The sequence below is a fragment of the Balaenoptera musculus genome, chromosome 4, assembly GCF_009873245.2.
Source record: "Balaenoptera musculus isolate JJ_BM4_2016_0621 chromosome 4, mBalMus1.pri.v3, whole genome shotgun sequence".
Taxonomy (NCBI): Eukaryota; Metazoa; Chordata; class Mammalia; order Artiodactyla; family Balaenopteridae; genus Balaenoptera; species Balaenoptera musculus.
This window is the reverse complement of record NC_045788.1, coordinates 130555658-130577764: the sequence shown is the minus strand read 5'-3', so window position 1 is coordinate 130577764 and position 22107 is coordinate 130555658. Positions and strand designations below refer to the sequence as shown.

The 22107-nt window shown below is 35.1% G+C and overlaps 1 protein-coding gene and 2 pseudogenes across 1 annotated transcript; 2 read left to right on the top strand and 1 right to left on the bottom strand.

Moving 5' to 3' along the window:
- The first annotated feature begins 2783 nt into the window (after positions 1-2783).
- LOC118894856 lies at positions 2784-3307 on the top strand (annotated as a pseudogene).
- A 5282-nt stretch (positions 3308-8589) lies between these two features.
- On the bottom strand, positions 8590-9099 carry LOC118894797 (annotated as a pseudogene).
- Positions 9100-16407: 7308 nt separating this feature from the next.
- Positions 16408-16962, top strand: LOC118894446 (keratin-associated protein 13-1-like). Its single transcript, XM_036850732.1, has one exon. It carries the CDS (start codon positions 16459-16461, stop codon positions 16960-16962), a length of 504 nt encoding a protein of 167 aa, XP_036706627.1. The 5' UTR covers positions 16408-16458.
- The last annotated feature ends 5145 nt before the right edge of the window (positions 16963-22107 follow it).

Here is a 22107-nt window from a genome sequence, read left to right as displayed (position 1 = left end):
GAAGCAAAAATGTTGTACTATAATTGTACCTATAAGATTGGTGTTTTATTCATCCTATCCTTAAAGATATTGTATTGAATGGGTAACACAGTGAGAATTTTGTTGTGTTTAAGGCTCTAAAAAATACTTTGTAGTCTCGATGGGACATTTATTTAGTTCAAAGTTTAGCAACCAAATTGAGAAAAAGAAACCCTCAATATCTGCTCCATCTCCCAAATCTTGTGTACCTTATAGAAGAAATAACCCACTTACAATCCTCAATTGGTACAAACATTAAATGCATGTTTAACACATTTACATTCTAGTTTTCTTATAGCACAGGGTACCCAAGCTGCTCTTGTGTGCATGAGTTTTTGATTTAAAAATAAGGGTTCAGTATTTGCAGGAGTGCTTTGAAGATGACATTATAAAAATACTTAAGTCAAGAAATTTTTGTTCTGAAGTTGACTTGCTTCTTGAAAGAACTCATCAATAAATTTAATTCTCAAAAAAATCTCTATCCCTATAAAGTTTAAGTAATTTTTGGTGGTGTTTATGTTACTGAGAAGTAAAAGATAAGCAGTATACATTAAAAATGGGCTTTTATTCCCTTAGTTTTCACTCATGGAGTAGGATTTTTATTACAGAAGGTAAGTAAAATCAAGAAATTAGGAAAGTGTCTACCCCAGGTAAACTTCAAAGAAAGATCAAGTTAGAAAAATTCATAGTTACAAATGATCTTTATAAATTGAACTGAGAGTGGAGGGTATCAAAATGTATGATAATGTGAAAAAGAGAATGAATCCTTTTGGGACCTCTGATGTGGTAAATATATCAAATGATGTATAAATATTCTGCCTAGAGGACTAGTATGAGTTTTTTTCTAGACTCTCCCATAAAGTTCATCATCGTTAACTATAAATAGAGTAGTGCCTGGTACAGGGGATGGCTTAAGATAACCTGCGGGTATAGGCAAATCTCTTAAGACATCTATCTTCAAAAACTGATGTATTGTCCAATGGAAATGACCTGAGACTCATTCTATGAAGACTTGAAATTACTAAGTGGAAGTTTTGAGGAAAGATTCAGCTAAAAATCTAAAACAAGGTACTTTTGCAGGTAATTGAGATTTCCATCTTGGGGGCACTTATTAGATATCCACCTAAAAAGGTATTGTAAATGGGATTCCAACATGGTAGAGTACTGAAGGTAATTGCAAAACTCCCTTCCAAACTGTAGATTTTATGATTCTGAACGTTTTGAGTAGACAAATTGGTCTTCAATCATGTTGCATATACTAGGTAACATAATACGTGCTCCATTTCTGTAATAAACAATTCTTATTTATTAGGCTTCTTAATTATGAATAGAAAAAAACATTCTAGTAGATTCCAAACCTTCCTGTTTTATTTGTTAATAAATTATTGAACATCAAAACATCCATATAAATATTTAACTCAGCTAAATTGAATTTGCTTGCTTCAATGTCATCCACTCTTATATAAGCTATTTCTGTGGAAGAATATTCTATGAGATCAGCTATTAAGTAATTTTGAGCATCCTTTTCTCAACAAAATGGAGGTTTGTGTACCCAAGCACTTTTGTTCAAAAGTAGAAGGGAAATGTTTTTCTATGAAATGAACAAATTAAACAGCACAGAAGCCACAGAAAGATAAACTTTCTTAATCTCTCCTCTTCTTCAAGGTTGTCAATCTTCATTAGCCTACTACACAGAGGTGGAATACAAGTCATAGAAAAACAACAACAAAAAAATGACCATTATTTTAGAAATTTTATAATACTTGTCAGAAACACCTGAAAATAATTTAAGTCAAAGTGATATATGTCGCTTCCTGAGGCAAAGGAAGAATCTCTTTAAGATGACTTCTTTGCTCCAAAAGTTCAAGGCAATTACCTTATAAACTTTCTATAGAACAGGGGCATTTTTCAGATTCTGGGGAATCCTTTTAGTGGTAAACATCGCCTCTGATGAGAGAGAAATACTAGGCATTTTTGCCACCTTTTTAATGTTTTTTTTTTTTTTTTCCAGCATCTTAGAGAAATAACCTCTAACATTCCAAAATAATATAAAGAAATTTATATTTATATTTAATATTTAACTAATTCTACAGTAAAGACACACACAGAAGACAGAAAAGCTAAGACTGACTCATTAGTTTGCATGCAATTTTAAGCAGGGACATCAGAAATGGGGGTCTCTCAGTTAATATTTCACTAAAGCCATTAAAATCGAGATCCAATTAAAAAAACAAAAATCTTCATACATCTGCATGTTACCATTGCTGCTTCCTGATGGCACTGTCCATTAGGTAAACTTTCCACTTCCTGGTAACAATCAATGTATATTTTTGTTTTTAAAAAAATGACTTTGAGTAGATCAGTTAGCAACTTTGCTATCCAGATGGCAACGATTTTGAGACAGACTGTGAAAGGGGTATCAATTATTTTTAATTAAGCCAGCTTCCCTCAGCCCAGACACTACATCTAAAGTTTTCTGAGTGATCTGCTCAGTGACCTTTGGTAGAGAAGGATGACTAAGAGCTTTGAAAATTCAATACTATTACCTGAATTCCAAGGCACAAACATGACTGCACTTTCCAGTTGTAAAACCACAAATACTACATATGTATAACTATGCTGATCTTTCCAATTCAATTAAAAAGAGGAAGGTGACTTGTTTTTATAAACCATGTGGATGACACAGTCAATGATAAGGTTATATAAATGCCCCTGTCGAAAAAGTGACATTCAAACTTACAGTATTCCCATTGTAAGTTACATGTCCTATCAACATGTCCTACTACCGCTGCTCTGGAAACTTCTCCTCCCGCTCCCTTGGGGACCACCTGCGCTACTCAGGCTCCTCCTATGGCTCTTCTTACCCCAGCAACCTGGTCTACAGCACTGACCACTGCTCTCCCAGCTCCTGCCGTCTGGGATCCTCTCTCTACACTGGCTGTCAGGAGACTTGCTGTGATCCCATCAGGAGCCAGACATTCCATGTGGTGTCCGGTCCCTGCCCGATGTCCTGCTACCACCGGAGGACCTCCACATTCTTCATTCCCTGACAGACGACTTACTCTGTTCTCTGGGCCTCTGGGCTTTGGCTCCAAGTAACTTTCAATCTTTTGATTGTGGCTTCCGTTCTCTGGGCTTTGGATCCAGTGGTTTCCAATCAGTGGGTTGTGGCCCCAATGCTTTCTCATCCCTAAGTTGTAGATCCAGCTTTTACCTTCTGACCTACCTCTCTTCTAGGAGTTGCCAGTCTCTTTCTTTCCAACCAACCTGTGGACCTGGCTTCTACTAATATTATGCCTGAACACAGTACCTACTACATCTAGAAATTTAATGCAATACCTGCTATATCAATATCTATACTATTTATTGACCTTTTTTCCTACATTTAGCTTATAAATTTGACTTCTACTGTTACCTACTATGGATTAGGGATAATTTGAATACCAGTAACTGTAAATGTATTCATTGAAGAAACATGCCAAAAATATTGAAGCACATTTATTTCCTATTTATTTCTCCTAATGAGTCTATTTCAAATATTACTAGTAGAAAAAAATGTTGTAATTTTAAATAAAAATATGGTATATGACATCCACATATTGGCTTTAACATTATTTGTTTACTTTGTGTCATCAAAACTACTTCTAAATATCTGGCTGGATATTTCTGTATCTTGTATTCATCACTTTAAAAATCTTTACTTTAAAATGTAAAACTGTCCAGTGTCCTTTAGGTTTGGAAGAAATTATTTCATCTTTTATGTTTACTCCATCTGTTAATACCTTCATATGATAAAACCTGAAAATACATTTTTAAGACTACAAACAAATAACTGTGACCTTTGGTTTTGTCGTGGGTTAGAAACTTGAATATTTTTAAATAAAATAGTTACAAGTTGTAAGGTATATTAAATTGACTACATCATATAATTCTGGAAGGAAAATTAATCATAAATACATTCTAAAATATTTGAGAAATTGAAATGGAGATATTCAGTAAGAACTTAGATTTTAGTGAGTTAGATTTGTTGAGAATTCCAGTTCTCCCAGCTTTACAGGCATATAAGAAATCAAATGAAATTTCTGATTGATTTATAAATGAAACATCTAACACATTCCAGTACTTATTAGCAAGTAAGCCCAACATTTTCCATACAATCCGTTATACAAGTATGATGGAGTCCCAATTGCTACTATGTTTTTAGTTCTGTTGATAACATTTGTTTGGAAAAAAAAAAAAAAAAAGAAAATGAAACTCAAAAACAATGCAAATATTCTCTTGTTACAAGATTCAACTAAATATTTAAGCAGCTGATCACTCCTGAATCAGCAGTTATGCTCCAAACTTTTATCCATTATGTCAAGGACAACATTACTGAAAGATACAGATGACCTAGATTCTCACCCACAGAGTAACCATATGTCTTGGTTTTTTTCCATTTGTCTCAGCATCCAGTCCCATTTGGTAATTGTCTTAGAGTTTTCACTTTTTATTTATAATGAATAATTGAGTTAACATAAATGATGATCAGTTTAGGAAACCACTTTGCTTTTGCTATGGTTTCATCTAGTGGTGTATGACATACATGTATAGTGTACAGAGTTTTCACTTTAACCAGTGTTAAATCTGAAAGAAGACAAGCCATATCCTATCCTTTCCTTGGTCATCCTACCTGAACAAAATGGAACTACTCCTTTTATTGCAGAGGGATCATGGAAAACAAATTACACTCAGATACAAGCGGTAGGACAGCTCACATGTTCAAATCTTGGTGAAGGGTCATTTGTCATTCTAACCTAGCCAGTACTACTATGGCTCTTTCCACAGCCTGCAAGATGCAATAATACACCCCAAACTATCAGTAGGTGGAGATAGTGGGGAATTTAGAATTACTGATTAGGTGTACATAAAATATGGGCCTAAATTGAGGGTGGCACACAGCATATAAATATTAATCTAAATGTTCTTGCTACAGTGGCTTGGCCACATGTCGTATTGTTTAAATCTACAACTATTCATTTTATTGTTTAGGAACATCTTTCTTCTTTAAACTTTGCAAAAAAAATATCTTTTTAGGAGCAAAGAATGAAAACTAAAAGTTCATATTTAATTTAAAAATGTGAATACTTAATTTCTATTACTAAAGCAAATTGATGGTGAATATATGACTTGTACAGCAATTCAATAACATTTACTTTCCACCACTGGGGTCAGAAATATCACTTACCACATGAAAAATAAAAGAGACAATTTTGCTGAAGAAGCATCAGTATCTATTTCAAAAGATAAAAATTTTAAGATGATTACTTCCAAAGATGATTAATCACTAGCAGTTGCAAAAGCTGTGTTAATATATCACTCTGATGCATACATTTCATTTAGGTCACATAACTATTCTAAATCATTTTCACTCATGTTAAATCCTAAGTTTTCTTGTGCAAGTAAAAACAAACAAAAACATCCAACAACAACAACAACAAAACAAAACAACAAATGAAGCAGTAGCTGATGATATGCTCCTCCATTAGCAAAAGAAAAACTTCATTAAGGATTAATGAAGCCAGTATTATGTCAGTATTGTTAAATGCTTCAAATCAAAAATGAATTAATTCCAATAGTGGTTTGATTTCTTCATGCAGTCCAAAGAATCCATGTAAAGCTATTGAAAGTTCATAATACTCTATTTGGCAATGCTAATATAAAATCATTTTAAAAGTTCAACATCAAAGATAAAATTTTTGGTTGTCTCAGTAACAATAAAAATACAAATTTTGGTGAAGGACAACATCATGGTAAAAACAATAAAGTAAGATTTCTATGGAGAAAAAAATACAGTTGCAATTGCTGTAAACATATAACCCATAATTGAATCCAAACATGCTGTAATATTCTGCTACTCAGAGTAGAAATTGTAATTTTAAAACATTTTTGTATATACCCAGAGTAGGTTATTTTGGCATGTTTTTCCCTACCTCATCAATCACCTCTTCCACCTCTGTTGTATTATTTTTTTCCTCATGCCTTTGTGTTGTTGATTTTTATGTCATTAGTATGTTATTTTACATAACAAAGCACACACGTAGGGAAATTATTTTTGTCTCTTGCTTGGGCTATACATTCTTCAATGCCTGATTCTCAGTCTTTCTTCCACATTCTATGTTACTTTTGCATCCAATTATACTACTTTTCTCTCTGCAGGAACTTTCCCATGATTTTATCCTGATTGACTCCTTGCTCCTTCAATCTGACTCACCAAAATGGGAATGCAGTTTACAGATTAGTGAGATGTCACAGTTCGGTAATTTTACTTTTTTTTTTTTTTTTTAATTTTCAGAGAAAATCTTCTAGGAGTGACAATGTGTTGGGGGAATTTCGAGGGAAGATAAGAAATCTGCCAAGTTATATAAGAATCATCTTTATCTCTTATTTCTTTTTAATTTTTAACAATAAGCCCATTATCTTCAATTTTTTGGTTGCTGGTATTGAAATTGTGTATGTGTGGCTGTGAAAGGGAGGGTTTCATTTTGTTTTGTTTTAATATTCTTGTTCATAGCATTAGTTATTGAGAAAAGGAACATTATAATGTGACATTAATAATGATAATTAATATAGGATTTGTCATAGCACTCAAGATTTCTAGCAATATCTTCCTGAGGGGTAATCAAGTACTTCTCTTGGACTATTATTAAATATTATGGTTAATGCAAATGTTTTCAAGAGAAATTAGCTCATCTTTCTTTAGCTTCCTTCTCCTAAATGCTGCATTTATTTTTATTTTTCTCTTTATTATGAATACTGCTCATGAGGCTAATGAAACTAAATCCGATAGGAGCTGAAGTCTATTCAGATAAAGCAATCTCTGTAGAGAAATACTCATGGATCTTGGTTAAAAAAGGAGTTTTAAAAAACTTCAGGAAAGAACAAGAAAAGAGTAATTCAAGAGATCAGATTCTACTAGATCTTTGATGTATAACCTTGGGCAAGATTCTAATACTTTTTGACTTTTCATTCCTTCATGTCTGGAAAGGTCTATATGACACAATGTCTGTCTTTCTCACAAGGATGTTTGAGCATTAAATGCAAGTGGTGTATCTGGTACCCTTGTATTCTCCGTTATATCCTCATTTTCTCACCTGTGATCCCAGGCACAGCTATGGTGAACAATTTCATGCAGTTTTCAACCCTCTTTGCACAGTCTCTCCCTTCATGCATAGGCAACTTTTCTTTCACTCTCTACCTGGCCTTCTCAGAGGGCACAGCCAGGAAAACAAAAGGAACACACTATGAATCCTCTTTGCACAGGTAATGAGGTTCCAGGAAAGTAACCAACATCAGGGACAACATTCTAGCAATAGAAGACGGAAGCTGATGCATAAATGCTTCCCCCCTGTTGATCAGATCCTGGGGTGGACAATTCCAAAAGTCATTCTATACATTCCTAAAAAGGCCCTGAACGATTGAGTCCCCATTGCCCACCATAAAGTCAACCAAAAAATATGTCCCTTTGTGAAATTTTCGTCTTTGATTCTTTCACCTTCCATGGTCTCCCAAACTAGCTCCCTGGGGTCTCATGGCAAATACACTGTCTGCACCCAAGGTTTTGACTTCAGCTCTGCTTTTGGGGAGAGAGGGGTTCAGGCAAAGATTAATGGATACAAATGTTTGTTCAGCATTGCTCAGGTGTGTTGCTCTTAGTTGATGCAGTTTGAACCTTGGAGAAGCATCAGGAGTTTTTCCCACACCTCCTTAACCCAGGTACTCCCCACTTAAGGTCATTGTGAATCTCTTTACATATGTTCATAGGGATGGCTCAGGAATGGATCATGCTCAGGGACCAGGCTCAGGGAAGGATCATGGCACTTCTTATGCCAACCAACAGGGAGCAAAACATCTATCTTAGCAGTTGTTTAAGGCTCATCTTTTCTCTTAGCTGAAAACCCACACTCAGATACTAGACTTTCAGGTATGTTTTTGGTCTATGTGTAACCTTATCTTAAAAATTATATTGTATTCTTGTTGCCTGCATTTCTAGTTATGTGCCAATCTCTCTGTTTTCCTTTATCAGCAGAAATCCATGCCTCCATTCTCAGGCAAGTGTCACTGATATTGAGACATACAAAATATGGACCTCCAGGAAATAAATACTTCCAGTAGGGAACATATGCACTGACAAAAGAAATTTGCTCAAATCTATCAAAATGTGTGTTCCCAAACCCAGTTTCAGAGTCATATTGATCTTTATTTAAAATTCCCAAATCCTAAATAAACTATAGGCAAATAATAATAAGATGAACAATATATTTCGGTGCTAGATGACAACATAAATTTATCAGATTAAGATTTTCATTTTCAATTGCTCTTCCATGAAAATCCAATAACATATTTTCTATCAATAGCACAGATATTAGGACTTCATATTGGGTTATTCATTAAATTCAGAGTCTCTCAAAAGTTGATGATGCAAGAAACTGATGATTTAAGAATAAAAGAACAGTGGTAAATGGTGAGAATGAAAATGATGGCTGTATTGAGCAGAGACTTTGATCTCAATACTCGAAAGGATCTAGACCCTCAACAAGTTGAACGATAGAAATAGAATCCACATGTTGGTCTGTAACACGATGGTTAGCAGCTACTGGAGGCAAAGTAGGTTGGACGGCAGAATCTGGATCCACAGCCCAGGGAAGGGAAGCCACAGACTCCATAACCCCGGGGGTTTGAGGGCACGGAATCCACAGCCCAGTGAGTAGCAGCTTCTGGATCCAGAGCTCAGGGAATTGCAGCTGCTGGACCTAAAGCCCAGACACCCAGCGTAAGTTGTCCAGCGGGACTGCAGAGACTGGAGGTCCTGGGGCGGTAGCAGGATGTCTGGCAGGGACTGGACACCACAAGGGACATCTGGCACCTGATGGGCTCATAACAGGTCTCCTAACTGTAGAGAGAGGAGCCCAGCTGGCAGGTGCTGGGAGAGCAGAGGTCAGTGCTGTAGACCAGGTTGCTGGGGTAGAAGGAGCCTGGGTAGCACAAGTGGCCCCCAAGGGAGCGGGAGGAGAAGTTTCCAGAGCGGCAATTATAGGACATGTTGACAGGAGATGTGAGTTCAGCTGAGTTACTGTGAGAAGATTCTGCTTGAATGTCACCCCTGCACTATGGCATTTATATACTTTCAGCAATGGGTGTGACACCTATGGGGTCATGGTCCCCACATTAGATTTCCTCTTTTGCATAAGTGTAATTCAATAGTCTTCTCTGTAATTACAGTTGCATTCAAATAGTTTTCCGCATTTGTTTTTATGGGTGCTGTAATTTTGTTGTTATAGCCAAAACCAATGGACTACTGCTGTGTCAGAAATGTTGACTGTTTTACATTAATGCACATCCCATGATGGCCAGGAAAGCAACAAGACCAGGAAAGCTTTTCCTCTGGTTTATGCTAATCTGATTCCTGTGTATCCACATCTGGTTTTGCTGGTAGATGCTTTCCTCCTAAGAGTGGGGAATGAGACAAAATCAATTTTCTTCTGGTACAATGGATCAGAGGCACAGTTTCTAGTTGGATGGAATCCTTCCTGGAATGATCCACCTTGTCAACATTCATTCCCATTCTCCAAAATCACTTGGTGGCAATCTGTTATGGCAACAATAGAAAACTAATACACCAAGTATCACAGTTACAGTGTGTCTCTAATCCAATGAAGAGAGACAAAAAATAGTTAAAACAAAGAGACTGAGAGAGAAATGGCTAGAAACTGAAAGACACTTTGCTGTGTATGTAAAGATAAGATGACAAAAAAAAAAAAAAGGCTCAGTTGAAATAGTACCAGGGAAGATCAATCTGGGCCCATCTCTATTCAGCCAGGAGGGAAACACGAGTCTGATGAGGGGAGGAAACAAATGAAAGTGAAGCAGAGAAGGCTCAAGAAAATTGTTTTTTCTATTGCACTCAAACTACTGTCTGTTTCCTAATGTCTTCTTAATTAAAATTTTCAAAATTAGTATATTTTATGAATTTTGACATGTGCCTTTTATCATCTACATTTATAAATACCTAGGACTTCTATTGTCTTGGAATGTCTCTAGTTTTTCTCTGCACAGGCTTTGAATGACTTACTGGCACTTGCAGAGCTGCAGTTTGAAGGTTTTTTTCTTTCCAGTTCTCTTTTCCTCTGCAGAACGTATGAATCTCTCTCTCTCTTCTCTCTTTTTGTCCCCACAGTAGGATTTTTCTTTGCTCCTTTTTCTGTGCTTAACTTAGACTTTCTCTTCTGTTTTTTCATATACATATATATGTGTATATATATTTATAGCCTCTCCTTAACTATAGATTCTAAGTTTAAAAACAAAGTTTGCTAGATTTTTCATATTCTGAGAGTATAAACAGATACTTTCTAGTTCATTCACAAAATATTCAATGTTAGAAAAAAACCAGTTAAATTATATTCCAGACTCGAGGAAATATAGTGTTATGGTTGATGGCAATATTTTCTTATTTTATTTTCTAATAAAACTGTTATAAACTTACAAAAAATAATAATGTTAAAAATATTGAATTTTATCAATAAAATTTATGGCAACTTTAAAAGTAACATAATGTAGACCTTCCAGAAGGAAGAGGACTGAGGAAAGAAGTAAATACACCCAATTCAAATAGTTACTTGGTGAGTCCTTTATTTTCTGTTCTTCAAGACCAGAATTCATTTCTCCTTGCTTTGTGCCTCAGCAAGTAGGTAAGATGTCTAATTGATACAATACTGTGGACACTATTCCTTCCCCATTTTTTCTGTTTTCAAACACAACTCTAAAATTATTCTGATATTGGCCAAAGGATACAAGATTTTAATTATGCAGGGTGAATAAGTTCTGCAGATCTGATGTACAGCCTGGTAACTATAGTTAATGATACCACTAATACTATTTTGTATACTTGATATTTCCTAAGTGAAATGATCTTAAGCGGTCTCACCACACATACACACACAAATTGTAACCACGTGAAGTGATGGATATGTTAGTTTGATTTCAGTAATCATTTCACAATATATACCTATAGCAAAACACCACATTGTACACTATATATATCAACTGCTATTTGTCATTTATACTTCAATAAAGCTGGACAAAATTTTTAAAATGTTTAAATATAAAATACCTGAGTTAAAAGGGGAGCATAAATTTATCTGGCAAAACTGGGAAATTGAGTGAATTTGTCTTCAGTTACTCCAGTTTCCTTGTTCAAGGACTATTCCCTGACAAGAGATATTCTTCTCTTCCCTTTGCTCTAAATTGCTAAATTTTCATCTACTTTAAATTAATATAAATTCAAGAAGAATTTGTAAACTCCCTAAATGTGGACTAAATTAAGCCCAGAGATTATATTGTTTGTTCTATGTAACATAAACCTCCACCATTATTTTTGTTCTTTTTTTTTAAACTGAGTTATTTATAACAAAAATTGAGATATATATTTCATGTAAAATTTATCACTTTGAGCTGTGCATCCAGTGACTTCTGATTTTTTAATTGCAGAGTCTAAACCCTTATGTTATGAACAAAATAGTTTTGATATGTGAGATGTGTTTCCAGCAGAATCTCATCCATAGATGAAGGTTACAATGGTCAGCACCCACCTACTGCTCTTCTCCAAATTACCAGTCAACTGGTCACTAACCTGCTGGGGATCTTTCTTTTATTAATCATCTAGGTTTGAAACAATAAACAAAAGCCAATACTTCTTATATAAAGATCCCCTTTAATCACTATCTATTATTACCTATTAGCCACAAAATATGTTCTTTATTATTATCCAACATAGATTAGAAGACTTTTGAATTCTGTGTTCTTAAAAATATATTCATTGGACAAAGATATCATGGCTGCCTTTCTTAAATGTGCCACATACAATACTAAAGCACATTTCCCTTTGTAATATATTCTTGGTATTTTTCCCTAGGAATTTAAAATTACAATTTATTTATTTTTATTGAAGTATGGTTGATTTACAATACTGCATTAGTTTCAGGTGTACAGCACAGATTCACTTATAATGCACATATTATATATATATTCTTTTTCAGATTTTTTCTCTTATAAGTTATAAAATATTGAGTATAGTTCCTTGTGCTATAATTACAATTTTACAAGGTGGAGAAACATCGAAGATTTTTCAGGAAATGTATTAATGAGACATCCAGGTATTTTTCTATAAATTATCTGGAAACAAAGCTTGAGAACATGGATTCAAGGGCAAGTTTTTTACTTGGGACGTGATCACAGTAAACACCTGCAGGGAGTGGGAAGATTGACAGGGAATGGAAGGCAGGCAGTACAGGGTGCATTACTAAGCCAGGCACCACTGTAGACAGCTGGAGCTCAGTTCTAGTGGAGGATTCCCTGTGCAGGGGCTCAGCATGCCCTGGGAAGTGAAAAAGTCCTTAGGCAGAGCTTTACAGATGCCCTGAAGAATCAGCCTTCAGATTGTACAGATGATTACCCAGGAGACGTAGGCAGGGTGTGGACAGCTTCCGTTGGGAGTGCGGTGTCACTTAGAAAAGCAAAGATGCAATAAATATGGAACAGAACAAGATAAGGTCTGGAAGGTTAAAACGGGATGAGAAAATCAGAAAGGTATGAAGGCACGTGGGGAGTGTAGGCCATATTGTAACAGTGTAAGGCACGGGAAGTGGTATGGGGGTGGGAGACAGGGTTAGAAAGAAAGGTTGATACTCACAACAGTGGCATATAAATTCCATGACTTCTGGTGTCATCTATTACTATTTAAACTGCTGTAACAGACTTTTAAATGGTCACCTTCACTGTAGCTACTATCTTATTTGAAATGTTCTTATGTATTCTAAACATAAATAAACCTTTCAAAATTACATAAAATTAGCAAGCTAACATTGTTTAAAACATTGAACAATTCCTCTCAATGAGAATAGAAAAGCTGGAGAAATTAAAAAAAAAAAAAAAATCTGTGTTTGAAAACTTCAGAGACATATCAAAATGTTCCAGAGTCACAGAGACACTATATGGGTCAGAACTGAAATCAAAAGAAATGAGCCTATATCTGGAGTTGCTATTCCCTTCAAATTATATGTTGATTTTGAAAGTAGTGGCTAAGAGGCTGAGAGAATTTTCATAAACTAACAGGGCTAGAGAAATAAAATTAGAATTTTGGGCTTACCAAAGACTTGGGACCATGGAAAATATCCCAGACCACGGAGAACCAGTTCCTAGAAGTAAAACTGAGTTGCTAATAGACAGCTTCCTATAAGAACTGAAGCCCAGGTTTGAATTATCTCAATCCCTCTTTGGATTAAAATAATCTAGAATTCTGACATCTTTATCCTAGCAGCCTTCCAAAAACATAAGCAAATCTTTCTGGAGGGAGGTAAAGTCACCCAGGTTTTTAAAGTATATATGAAATATCTATTACTCTAAAAATACAGCAGGAATATGAGAAAATAAGACTGGAACAAAACAGAACAGCAGAAGATAGAATCTGAAATACACAATCCATATAATGGACATGTCAAAATCAGACATTAAAATACTTATGTAAAGAATTTAACAATAAGAAATAGGAAAATACTATTATTAAGGAAAAGTTATGTTTAAAGAATTAAAGATAAGATCGAAGATTTTGGCAGAAAACTGAAAACTAAACAACAGAAACTAATTGAAATTTTTTTAGAAATTTACAAAATAATAACTGATTTGGAAAACCTAATTTATATGTTTTATCAGGGGATTAAACATTGCTGAATAGACAATTAGTGAACTAGAAGATGGAATAGAAAGAAATTCCCAAACTAAAGCATAAAAAGACAAAAAGATTGAAAATAGAGAAAAGACTGTAAGAGACATATATAACATAGTTTAATAGTGTATTTTGCTTATAATTAGAATCTCGGAGTAAAAAGGAAATAAGAATGGGACAGAAACAATATTTGAAGAGACTATAGTTGACAATTTATCAAAATTGGTGAAAGGCATCATCTCACATGTGAAATAGTAATGAGGAAAATAAGAAGAGCTGGCTTAAGGTTGAGATGGCTGAAAGATGGGCTTTAGCAAACGTTACCCAGAGACAGCCTGCAACAAATGCTCCAAAGCTAAACTTACAAATTGTTTTCTTTAATTATTAAATAACTGAAATAATTTTGTTTGTTAACCCGGGTTGGCATGTACAAGACAGAATGTCCAGTCTGAATGTTTTACTACCCACCAACCATTTAGTTTAATTACAAAAATGTGTAAACAAGATTCAACATACTGATTTCCTGTATTTTTCCCTCACCAGAGTCTCCCCTTTGTATTTTAAATCTTATCTTGCCTTTGCTTCTTTAAGACAAAATTTAATGACTCTCTCCTTTACATTTAAAGTAAGCATTTAGAATGTTTAACATGCAAAACAGAGAAGTGCATCTGGGAATTCTTTGACACACAGATTAAGGAACCATCACAAATTTCAAACACAATAAATACAAAGATAAAGATGGCTCAAGCTGTCACACCAAAAAGAATGACAATCTACAAAGAGAAATATACAAATCCACAATCACAACTAGAAATTTAACACTCTTCTTTCACTTTTGATAGAAACAGATGACAAACAAACAAACAATAAGGGCATAGAAAATATTAACGACATGATTAGCAAATATGGCCTAAGTAACATGCATAAAACATTGCGGTCAAAACTTCAGAATATCAGTTATGTTCAAGTGCCCACAAAGCACTTACCAAAATAGATCATACGCTAATCATAGTGGTATAAGCTAAGAAGCAATAGCAACTAGAACAACAGAATTAACTAGTAAATCCTCATATTTTGGAAGTTAAGCATTATGCTTGTAAACAATCCATCCTCAAAGAAGAAAGCACAATAAAATATAAAATATCAAAATTAAACTCTGCTTCATAGGAAAGTTATAGCCTTAAATGCATACATTTTAGAAGAATGGCTGAAAATCACTGAATCCATATCCACACTAAGGAGTAGAAATTGGAAAGTACATTAATCCCAGATTAAGCAAAAGAGTGAAATAACAAAAGGGCAGAATATATTGTTAAAAAAATAAGGAAATGGAAAATCAGTAACACCAGATAGATTCTTGGCAACGAATCCGTAAGACCTGGAAGAGACATAGTTGGGCAGGCAAAAGTCACTCCATAACTTACTGTGTTAGTACAGGTCATTCATGAAGCAGACACCAAGATGGAATTAAAGGTACAAGGATTTTATTGGGAAATATCTGTGGGAGAAAAGAATTGGAGGAGGGAGTGAAGAAGGCTAGGAGACGTCAGACTTCCATGCGAGTCTGACCAGAGTGAAGAAGAGAGGGAAGGACATGACCCAGGTAGCCACAGATTAAAGATAGTTCCTCAAGGTCATTGGAGAATCCTCAGTTGTTGGCCATCAGAGGATTCCATGTGTCTCTGTTATGCTCAGTCATTGCCTGGGAGCAGCCCCATGGAAAGGAAGGCTTCCATGCCAATGAAGTGTTAGATTTCAGACCATAGCATGGGGGGGCCCTTGGTCAATCAAGCCTCCTGCAGATGAAGATCTGAGAAGTAAATTCTCAGGGCTGCTACACATACAGATGAGAATCTGTTAAGACTACAGGTCTCATATCAGATACACTGAATCTAAAACTCAATTTTTCCTTCCCTCATCTCAATATTTCTTAGCTCTTTGATTCTCTTCATAAGGGTCCAAACTGGCCTGCACTTGTGACTCTGTCTTGGTTCTGTCCCTCACTGTCACTATGTCTCCAAATAATTGTCCAGGTTTCTCTCTGGTTGTAGCCATCAGTGATATTCAGTTTGTCCTGGCTGTTATTTTTTCCTCTCCATTGTATCTGAGACACATGTGCAATAGAATGTAATAGATGGGCAATAATTTTGGAGAATGAGAAAACATAAGGACAGGTAAGGTCAGTTTTTAGTAGATTCCTCATTCAAGCCAAAGTTGCACCTCTGATCCATTGACAAAGAAGAGAAATAATTTTATCTTATTTAACCACCATTTGAGAAAAGTGTTTTCTCATCATTGCCAGACACAAAACACCCAAGGATTATGACAAGAGGAAAAGGAAAATGATGCTTATCTCACCATTTCCTGACTATGATGGGATAAGCATTAGTGTGAAACAGTCATAGCATTTCTGACATAGGTGTAGTTCATTGGCCTTGGCTATAACACCAAAATTAGAGCACCCATAAATACAATATGGGGAAAACGATTCCAACTGCAATTACAGAGAAGATTACTGAGTTACACACATGTAAACGAGGGAGCACAAATATGTAAAAAATGACCCTGTAGGTTACCACGTCTACTGCTGAGAGTATATATATACACCCCTGTCCAGAAGGTTAAATTCAAACTCAGAATCTTCTCCCTATAACTCAACTGAACTCATACCTCCTGCCAACATGTCCTACAACGGCTGCCCTGGAATCTTCTCCTCCTGCTCCCTTGGAGACTATCTATGCTACCCAGGCTCCTTCCAGCCCAGCAACCTGGTCTACAGCACTGACCTCTGCTCTCCTAGCACCTGCCTGCTGGGCTCCTCTCTATTACGTGGCTGTCAGGAGACCTGCTATGAGCCCATCAGGTGCCAGACATCTCGTGTGGTGTCCTTTCCCTGCCAGACATCCCGCTACGGCCCAAGGACCTCCAGGCTCTGCAGTCCCTGCTGGACAACTTATGCTGGGTGTCTGGGCTTTAAGTCCAGCAGTTGCCTCTCCCTGAGCTCTGGATACAGGAGCTGCTACTCAATGGGCTTTGGATCCCATGGCTTCAGACCCCTGGGTTATGGAGTCTGTGGCTTCCCTTCCCTGGGCTGTGGATCCAGATTCTGGCCCCCAATCAAATTTCCTTCCAGGAGTTTCCGTTCATCTTGTTACTGGCCAATCTGTAGATCTGGCTTCTACTGATTAATTTGTAGAAGAGCCAAATCCATTAAGAAATTTAGATTCTGTACTGTGATTATCTATTATCTTAATTTCCTCCATTGAAAAGTATTCTGATATTCCCCGATCACCCGCAACTCTTTACCTCTCCAGCCCTCGAACACTGGGTGATAGATTAACTCTGTCAACCTACAATATTAATGAGAAATTCAAATTGAATTGTTGATAGAATTTATGGTTTTGTTCTTCTCCCAAAGATAGATGGAAAGTCAAATAATTTGATTTTAATAAACTCTTTATTCTGCTATCCAAATATGTTGTGAATATTGTTATTTACTAGTAATGTGTCAGCTAGGATTTGTATTATCATTGCTTCTGTTAATGGGCTTTGGTAAGCTCAGATTTGGGGGACTATGCACTAATTTCGATTAGGCTTAGATATTTTTCTTTTTTTAAGCAAGAGTTTTCCCCGGATGCCCACAGTTTCTTGGTACAGACTTTCTCTAAAAGAAAATCCAAGAGATTTGAATATCTTTATTCACACAATAAACATGGACCATGCATCTCTAAAGATATTATGTATGAGAGTGGTTTTAAGAGTGTAGGAATAAAATTTAGACTTCTATGGTGAGGCATGTGCATAAAGGCTATTAAAATGGAAGACTAGTGTGTGGGTGTACATTTTTAGACTAGGAGCACCTCTGAGCTTTAGATTATCACAGTGGTGGAAATTTTCTCATTTTTTTAATTGACTAAATCCCTGTATCCCAGTTACTTTTTTCAGTCTGCTCTAATTATCACCATTTGTATAAGAAGGCAAGCAACAAACTTACATGGGAAGGAACTAGGCTCAGCAGGTGTGATGTTGCACCTGGGTTCTTAGCCAACATAGAAACTGAATCTAACTGCAAAGAAGAAAGTTTTAATATTATCAAAAATGAATGTTTCAATTGTATATTGAAATAAAGTTGGATATTCTTTATTTTACGCCATTCTTCTGACATCCAAGTGTTACACAAAGTAACATACTGACATAATATAATAATAACTGGAAACTTAATATCCATATAAGACAAGTAATGTTCAAATATTCTTCCTATCTTTAATTTTATAAGATTCTCAAACATCCCTGAAATTAGAAAATGGGTTGCAGGGTATGAGAGGCTTAGCAAAAACCTAGTCTAACAAGTATTTCTCAGTCTTCTCATCACATTCTCTTTACTTATTCCTTTACTACCAACGTGATAAAATATAAAACATAAAGGAGTTAAATAGAATTTTACAAGATTACACAGCAAGTTATAGTAGAGTGATGAAGTAGAATGGCTTTTTCCATCCAACTGTACCATCCTCTCTTTTCTCTTCCCTCATATGCTCCTTCTCTTCCTCATCTTCTTATCTCTCTTCCTTCTCCTCCCCCATGTTTAGGAAATAGTTATGGTGACTGTATAGTTAGAAGGAAAAAAATAAAGGAATAATGAAAAAAAATTGGGAAAAAATTCATCAGCCACTGCATTATAAAAATTTAAATGATAAACAGTAAACTCCTCTGTAAACTGTCCTGCTTATGAATCTTAATGATTCAAGTTCATCTCATGTGCATAATCTCCAACCAAAGAAATAATCAAATTTTAAACTTCAAAACATAAGCAACTGCAAAACACTCATGCAGAACAACTGAAGTTTTTGGCCAAGCTGATGCCTCATCTATTAATGTCTCTCAATTTGAGATGCAGGAGTGGAAAGTTTTCTGACTTTAGGAATATACTAATATCTTAGTTTTTAAATTATTGCTATAACAAATTATATCAAATAAGCCATACATATATATATATATATATATACACATATACATATACACATAATATCTTAAACAACAATTTATTATAATTCTGTAGGACAAAATTCAGGCAGTCTCGCTGTACTAATATCATGGTGCTGGAAGGACTACATTTCTTTCCAGAGGATTTAGGGGAAAACCTATTTACTTACTTTTTTTTTTTTGTTTTCTAGAGGCCATCTGAATTCCTTAGCCGATGTCCCACTTCCTCCATCTTCAAAGCCATCAATGGTGGGTCAAATTCTTCTTACAATGTATGACTCTGACCTACTCTTCTGCCTCTCTCTTCCATTTTTAAGGATGCTTATAATCATTTTGGGTCCACTGGGCAATCTCTATTTTAACATCAACTGGTTAGCAACTTTAATTACATCTGCTACTTTCATTACCTTTGCCACATAACGTAACATATTCAAAAGGTATATAAATAACTTTAAGAGGCCATTATCCTCCCTACCAAAACTAGTAAACAAGCAAATTTATAAAAACAACTCAAAGATTAAGTGTAACTAGCAGTATAATGAAGTGATCAAAAACAAACACTAAAATTCAATGGTGGAGACAATGAATTTATAATACTACAGTTATGTCTGAAATTAAATATAATATCCCATTTCAGGTAGATAGTCAAAATAAGAAAACTGTATTATTTTTACAACAAGAAACACAACTCCTGAACTGATGTCTTGCCTCTACCACTCAGAAAACTGCATCTTCCTCTGTCCCAAGTCTCTGGCACATTATAAATTACCCAGAGTAAAGATTTTATTCTTTCTCTATTTCATCAATTAATTATAGTATAGTGAATAATATAGTGGTCATCCAGATTTCATTAACTTAATCCCACTCTGCACAAAGAAGAGGACACCAGCTGGCACTTATCTGGCTTCTAGCTTCCGAATTCCTCCTGCTGCATGCTTCCACAGATGCATAACATCATAGACTGTGAACCCAGGGGTTTGAGTCCCAAGCTGCTGCCCCCACAACTAACTTTCCAGAAGCTGCTGATTATCTGTCTATCAGCTTGCTTCCAGTTCTGATTTCCAATAATAAATATACTCAGTTTCCCAGGAAATTCTCTCATGAATCATTTCTAGGCACTTGATATAACAATTTCTATTTATCAATATTTATCTCATTAGTAATTACAGAGAACATCTTTATCCTTCCCAACTCCCTGTACCCATGTTTGTTTGTTTGTTTGTTTTTTAATTAGTCACACCTCAGAACACATTGTCAAACATTTTGCCAGTATTACTATTTTCACAATATTTTCATTAAACCTCTACCATGAGCCAAAATCTCTGCTATGGAAATATATTGTTGAATATATCTTTTAAAATAAAATTGTTTTGTGTATTACTCCATAATGAAAAATAGAGTAAAAAAATGTGTGCTCTTTGTTCTAACAGGACTGAAAGTCTAACAGAGAAAGCAAATATAAAATAATGAGCTGTGAATGAGTCCTTGATGCTACAATAACATACATCAAGGGAACCTCATCTAGTCTTAGAAGTCAAGAAAAGATTCCCAGAGGAACTGCATTTGAAACAGGTCTAAGGAATAAGTAGGGCATAGGTAGGTGGGGCTTGCAGAAGTGTTTTTAGGACCAAAGTCTTGAGATGTGCATTATAAAACTGAAAGCCATTTTGTCTGGTCATTGAGGGGAAAGGAAAGAATGACTTGAAATTAGACCAGAAAGATTTTGGGGCCATTTTCCCCAGGTCTTTAGTACTAATTCAGCATTGCATTTTCTTCTAAAAGCAACAAGAGCTGTTGAATGGTTTTAAGCAGAGGTATAAGATTGTTGCACAACACATTTTTCCTTTTTGTTTTTTAGTCCTTTAAATGTATCCAGTGATTTTAATACCATTTGTGGAAAATACATTTTTCTGCATTTGAATTGATTTGGCATCTTCGTAAAAAGAAATCGACAGTATACTTGTGAATCTCTTTCAGAATTGTATTCTGTTCCCCCGAATAATCACCTATACTTTTTGCGGTACCATAATATCTTAATATATCTTTATATTAAGTCCTGAAATGAGATAATAAAAGACTTCCACATTTAATTCTCTTTTTAAAGATTATTTTGCCTATCCCTGCTCTCATATAAATTTTAGAATCAGTTTTTCAATTTCTATTAAAATGCCTGCTGGCTTTTTTGTTCAGAATATATTGAATCAAAATGTGAAATAGATGACTAGTGGGAAGTTGCTCCCTAGCACAGGGAGATCAGCTCCATGCTTTGTGACAACCTAGCGGGGTGGGATAGGGAGGATGGGAGGGAGGCTCAAGAGGGAGGGGATATGGGGATATATGTACACTTATAACTGATTCACTTTGTTATACAGCAGAAATTAACACAACATTGTAAAGCAATTATACTTCAATAAAGATATAAAAACATAATTAATTAATTTAAAAAAGAATGTATTGAATCTGTAAATTAGGGATATTGAATAGCTTTCAATCTGTGATATGTCTCTATTTATTTGAGTCTTATTTAATTTCTTTCTGCAGTATTTTATAAGTATTAATATGGGAATCTAGAATCTTGAAATGTATTTTTAGATTATATGTTTTGTTGTCATTACAACATATTTTAGACTTAATTTTTCATGTATTTTTGGTTTGTATATAGAAATAAAATAGAGTTTTCTGTAGTAATTTTGTACATTCCTTAGGATTTTTTATGTAGACAAACATTATACCTGTGAATAAAGACAACTTTCTTATTCCCTTGCTGATATTTATGCCTTTTATTTGTTTTTCTTGTTTACTGCTCTGGCTAAGACCTATAGTACAATGAGGACTGGAAATGTTCTGGGAATACGGTAATGTGGCTGATTTTGTGTGTGTTTATATGAGTAGGTAGTGGTGCTACCTTCTCTATTCACAATTGATAAATATGTATCTTTTTAGTTTTACGAGCCTGTTGTTTATAGTATCTAAGTATATCTGACCAAGGGAGTGAGTGAAAAATGACTGATATTATTAATCTAGTACTTTTAGAAGGCATTTGCAACAAAATCCCTGCTCTGTTATCCCCATGAGCCTGGGAATTCCATTTTCAAACTCTCCTGAGATCAGGAAATGGGGTCTTTACACATAGTAATTGACTAATTAAATGTCTAATTCAAGATTGCCATACTCACTCTACCATATTATCCCTATTACCTCACTCTTTAAATTTCACTGTAACTCAGTTCAGTTCCAATTTCAGAAGATGGAAAGAAAACTTTTATTTGATGATGTAAGAATTATAAAGGAAATGGCATTTAAAAATGAATGTAAAAGTTGAGACTCTCTTAAATATTGAAAACACA

Excerpts from the sequence above, each read along its gene's own strand:
- LOC118894446 (XM_036850732.1), top strand. The coding sequence starts at position 16,459 with ATGTCCTACAACGGCTGCCCTGGAATCTTCTCCTCCTGCTCCCTTGGA.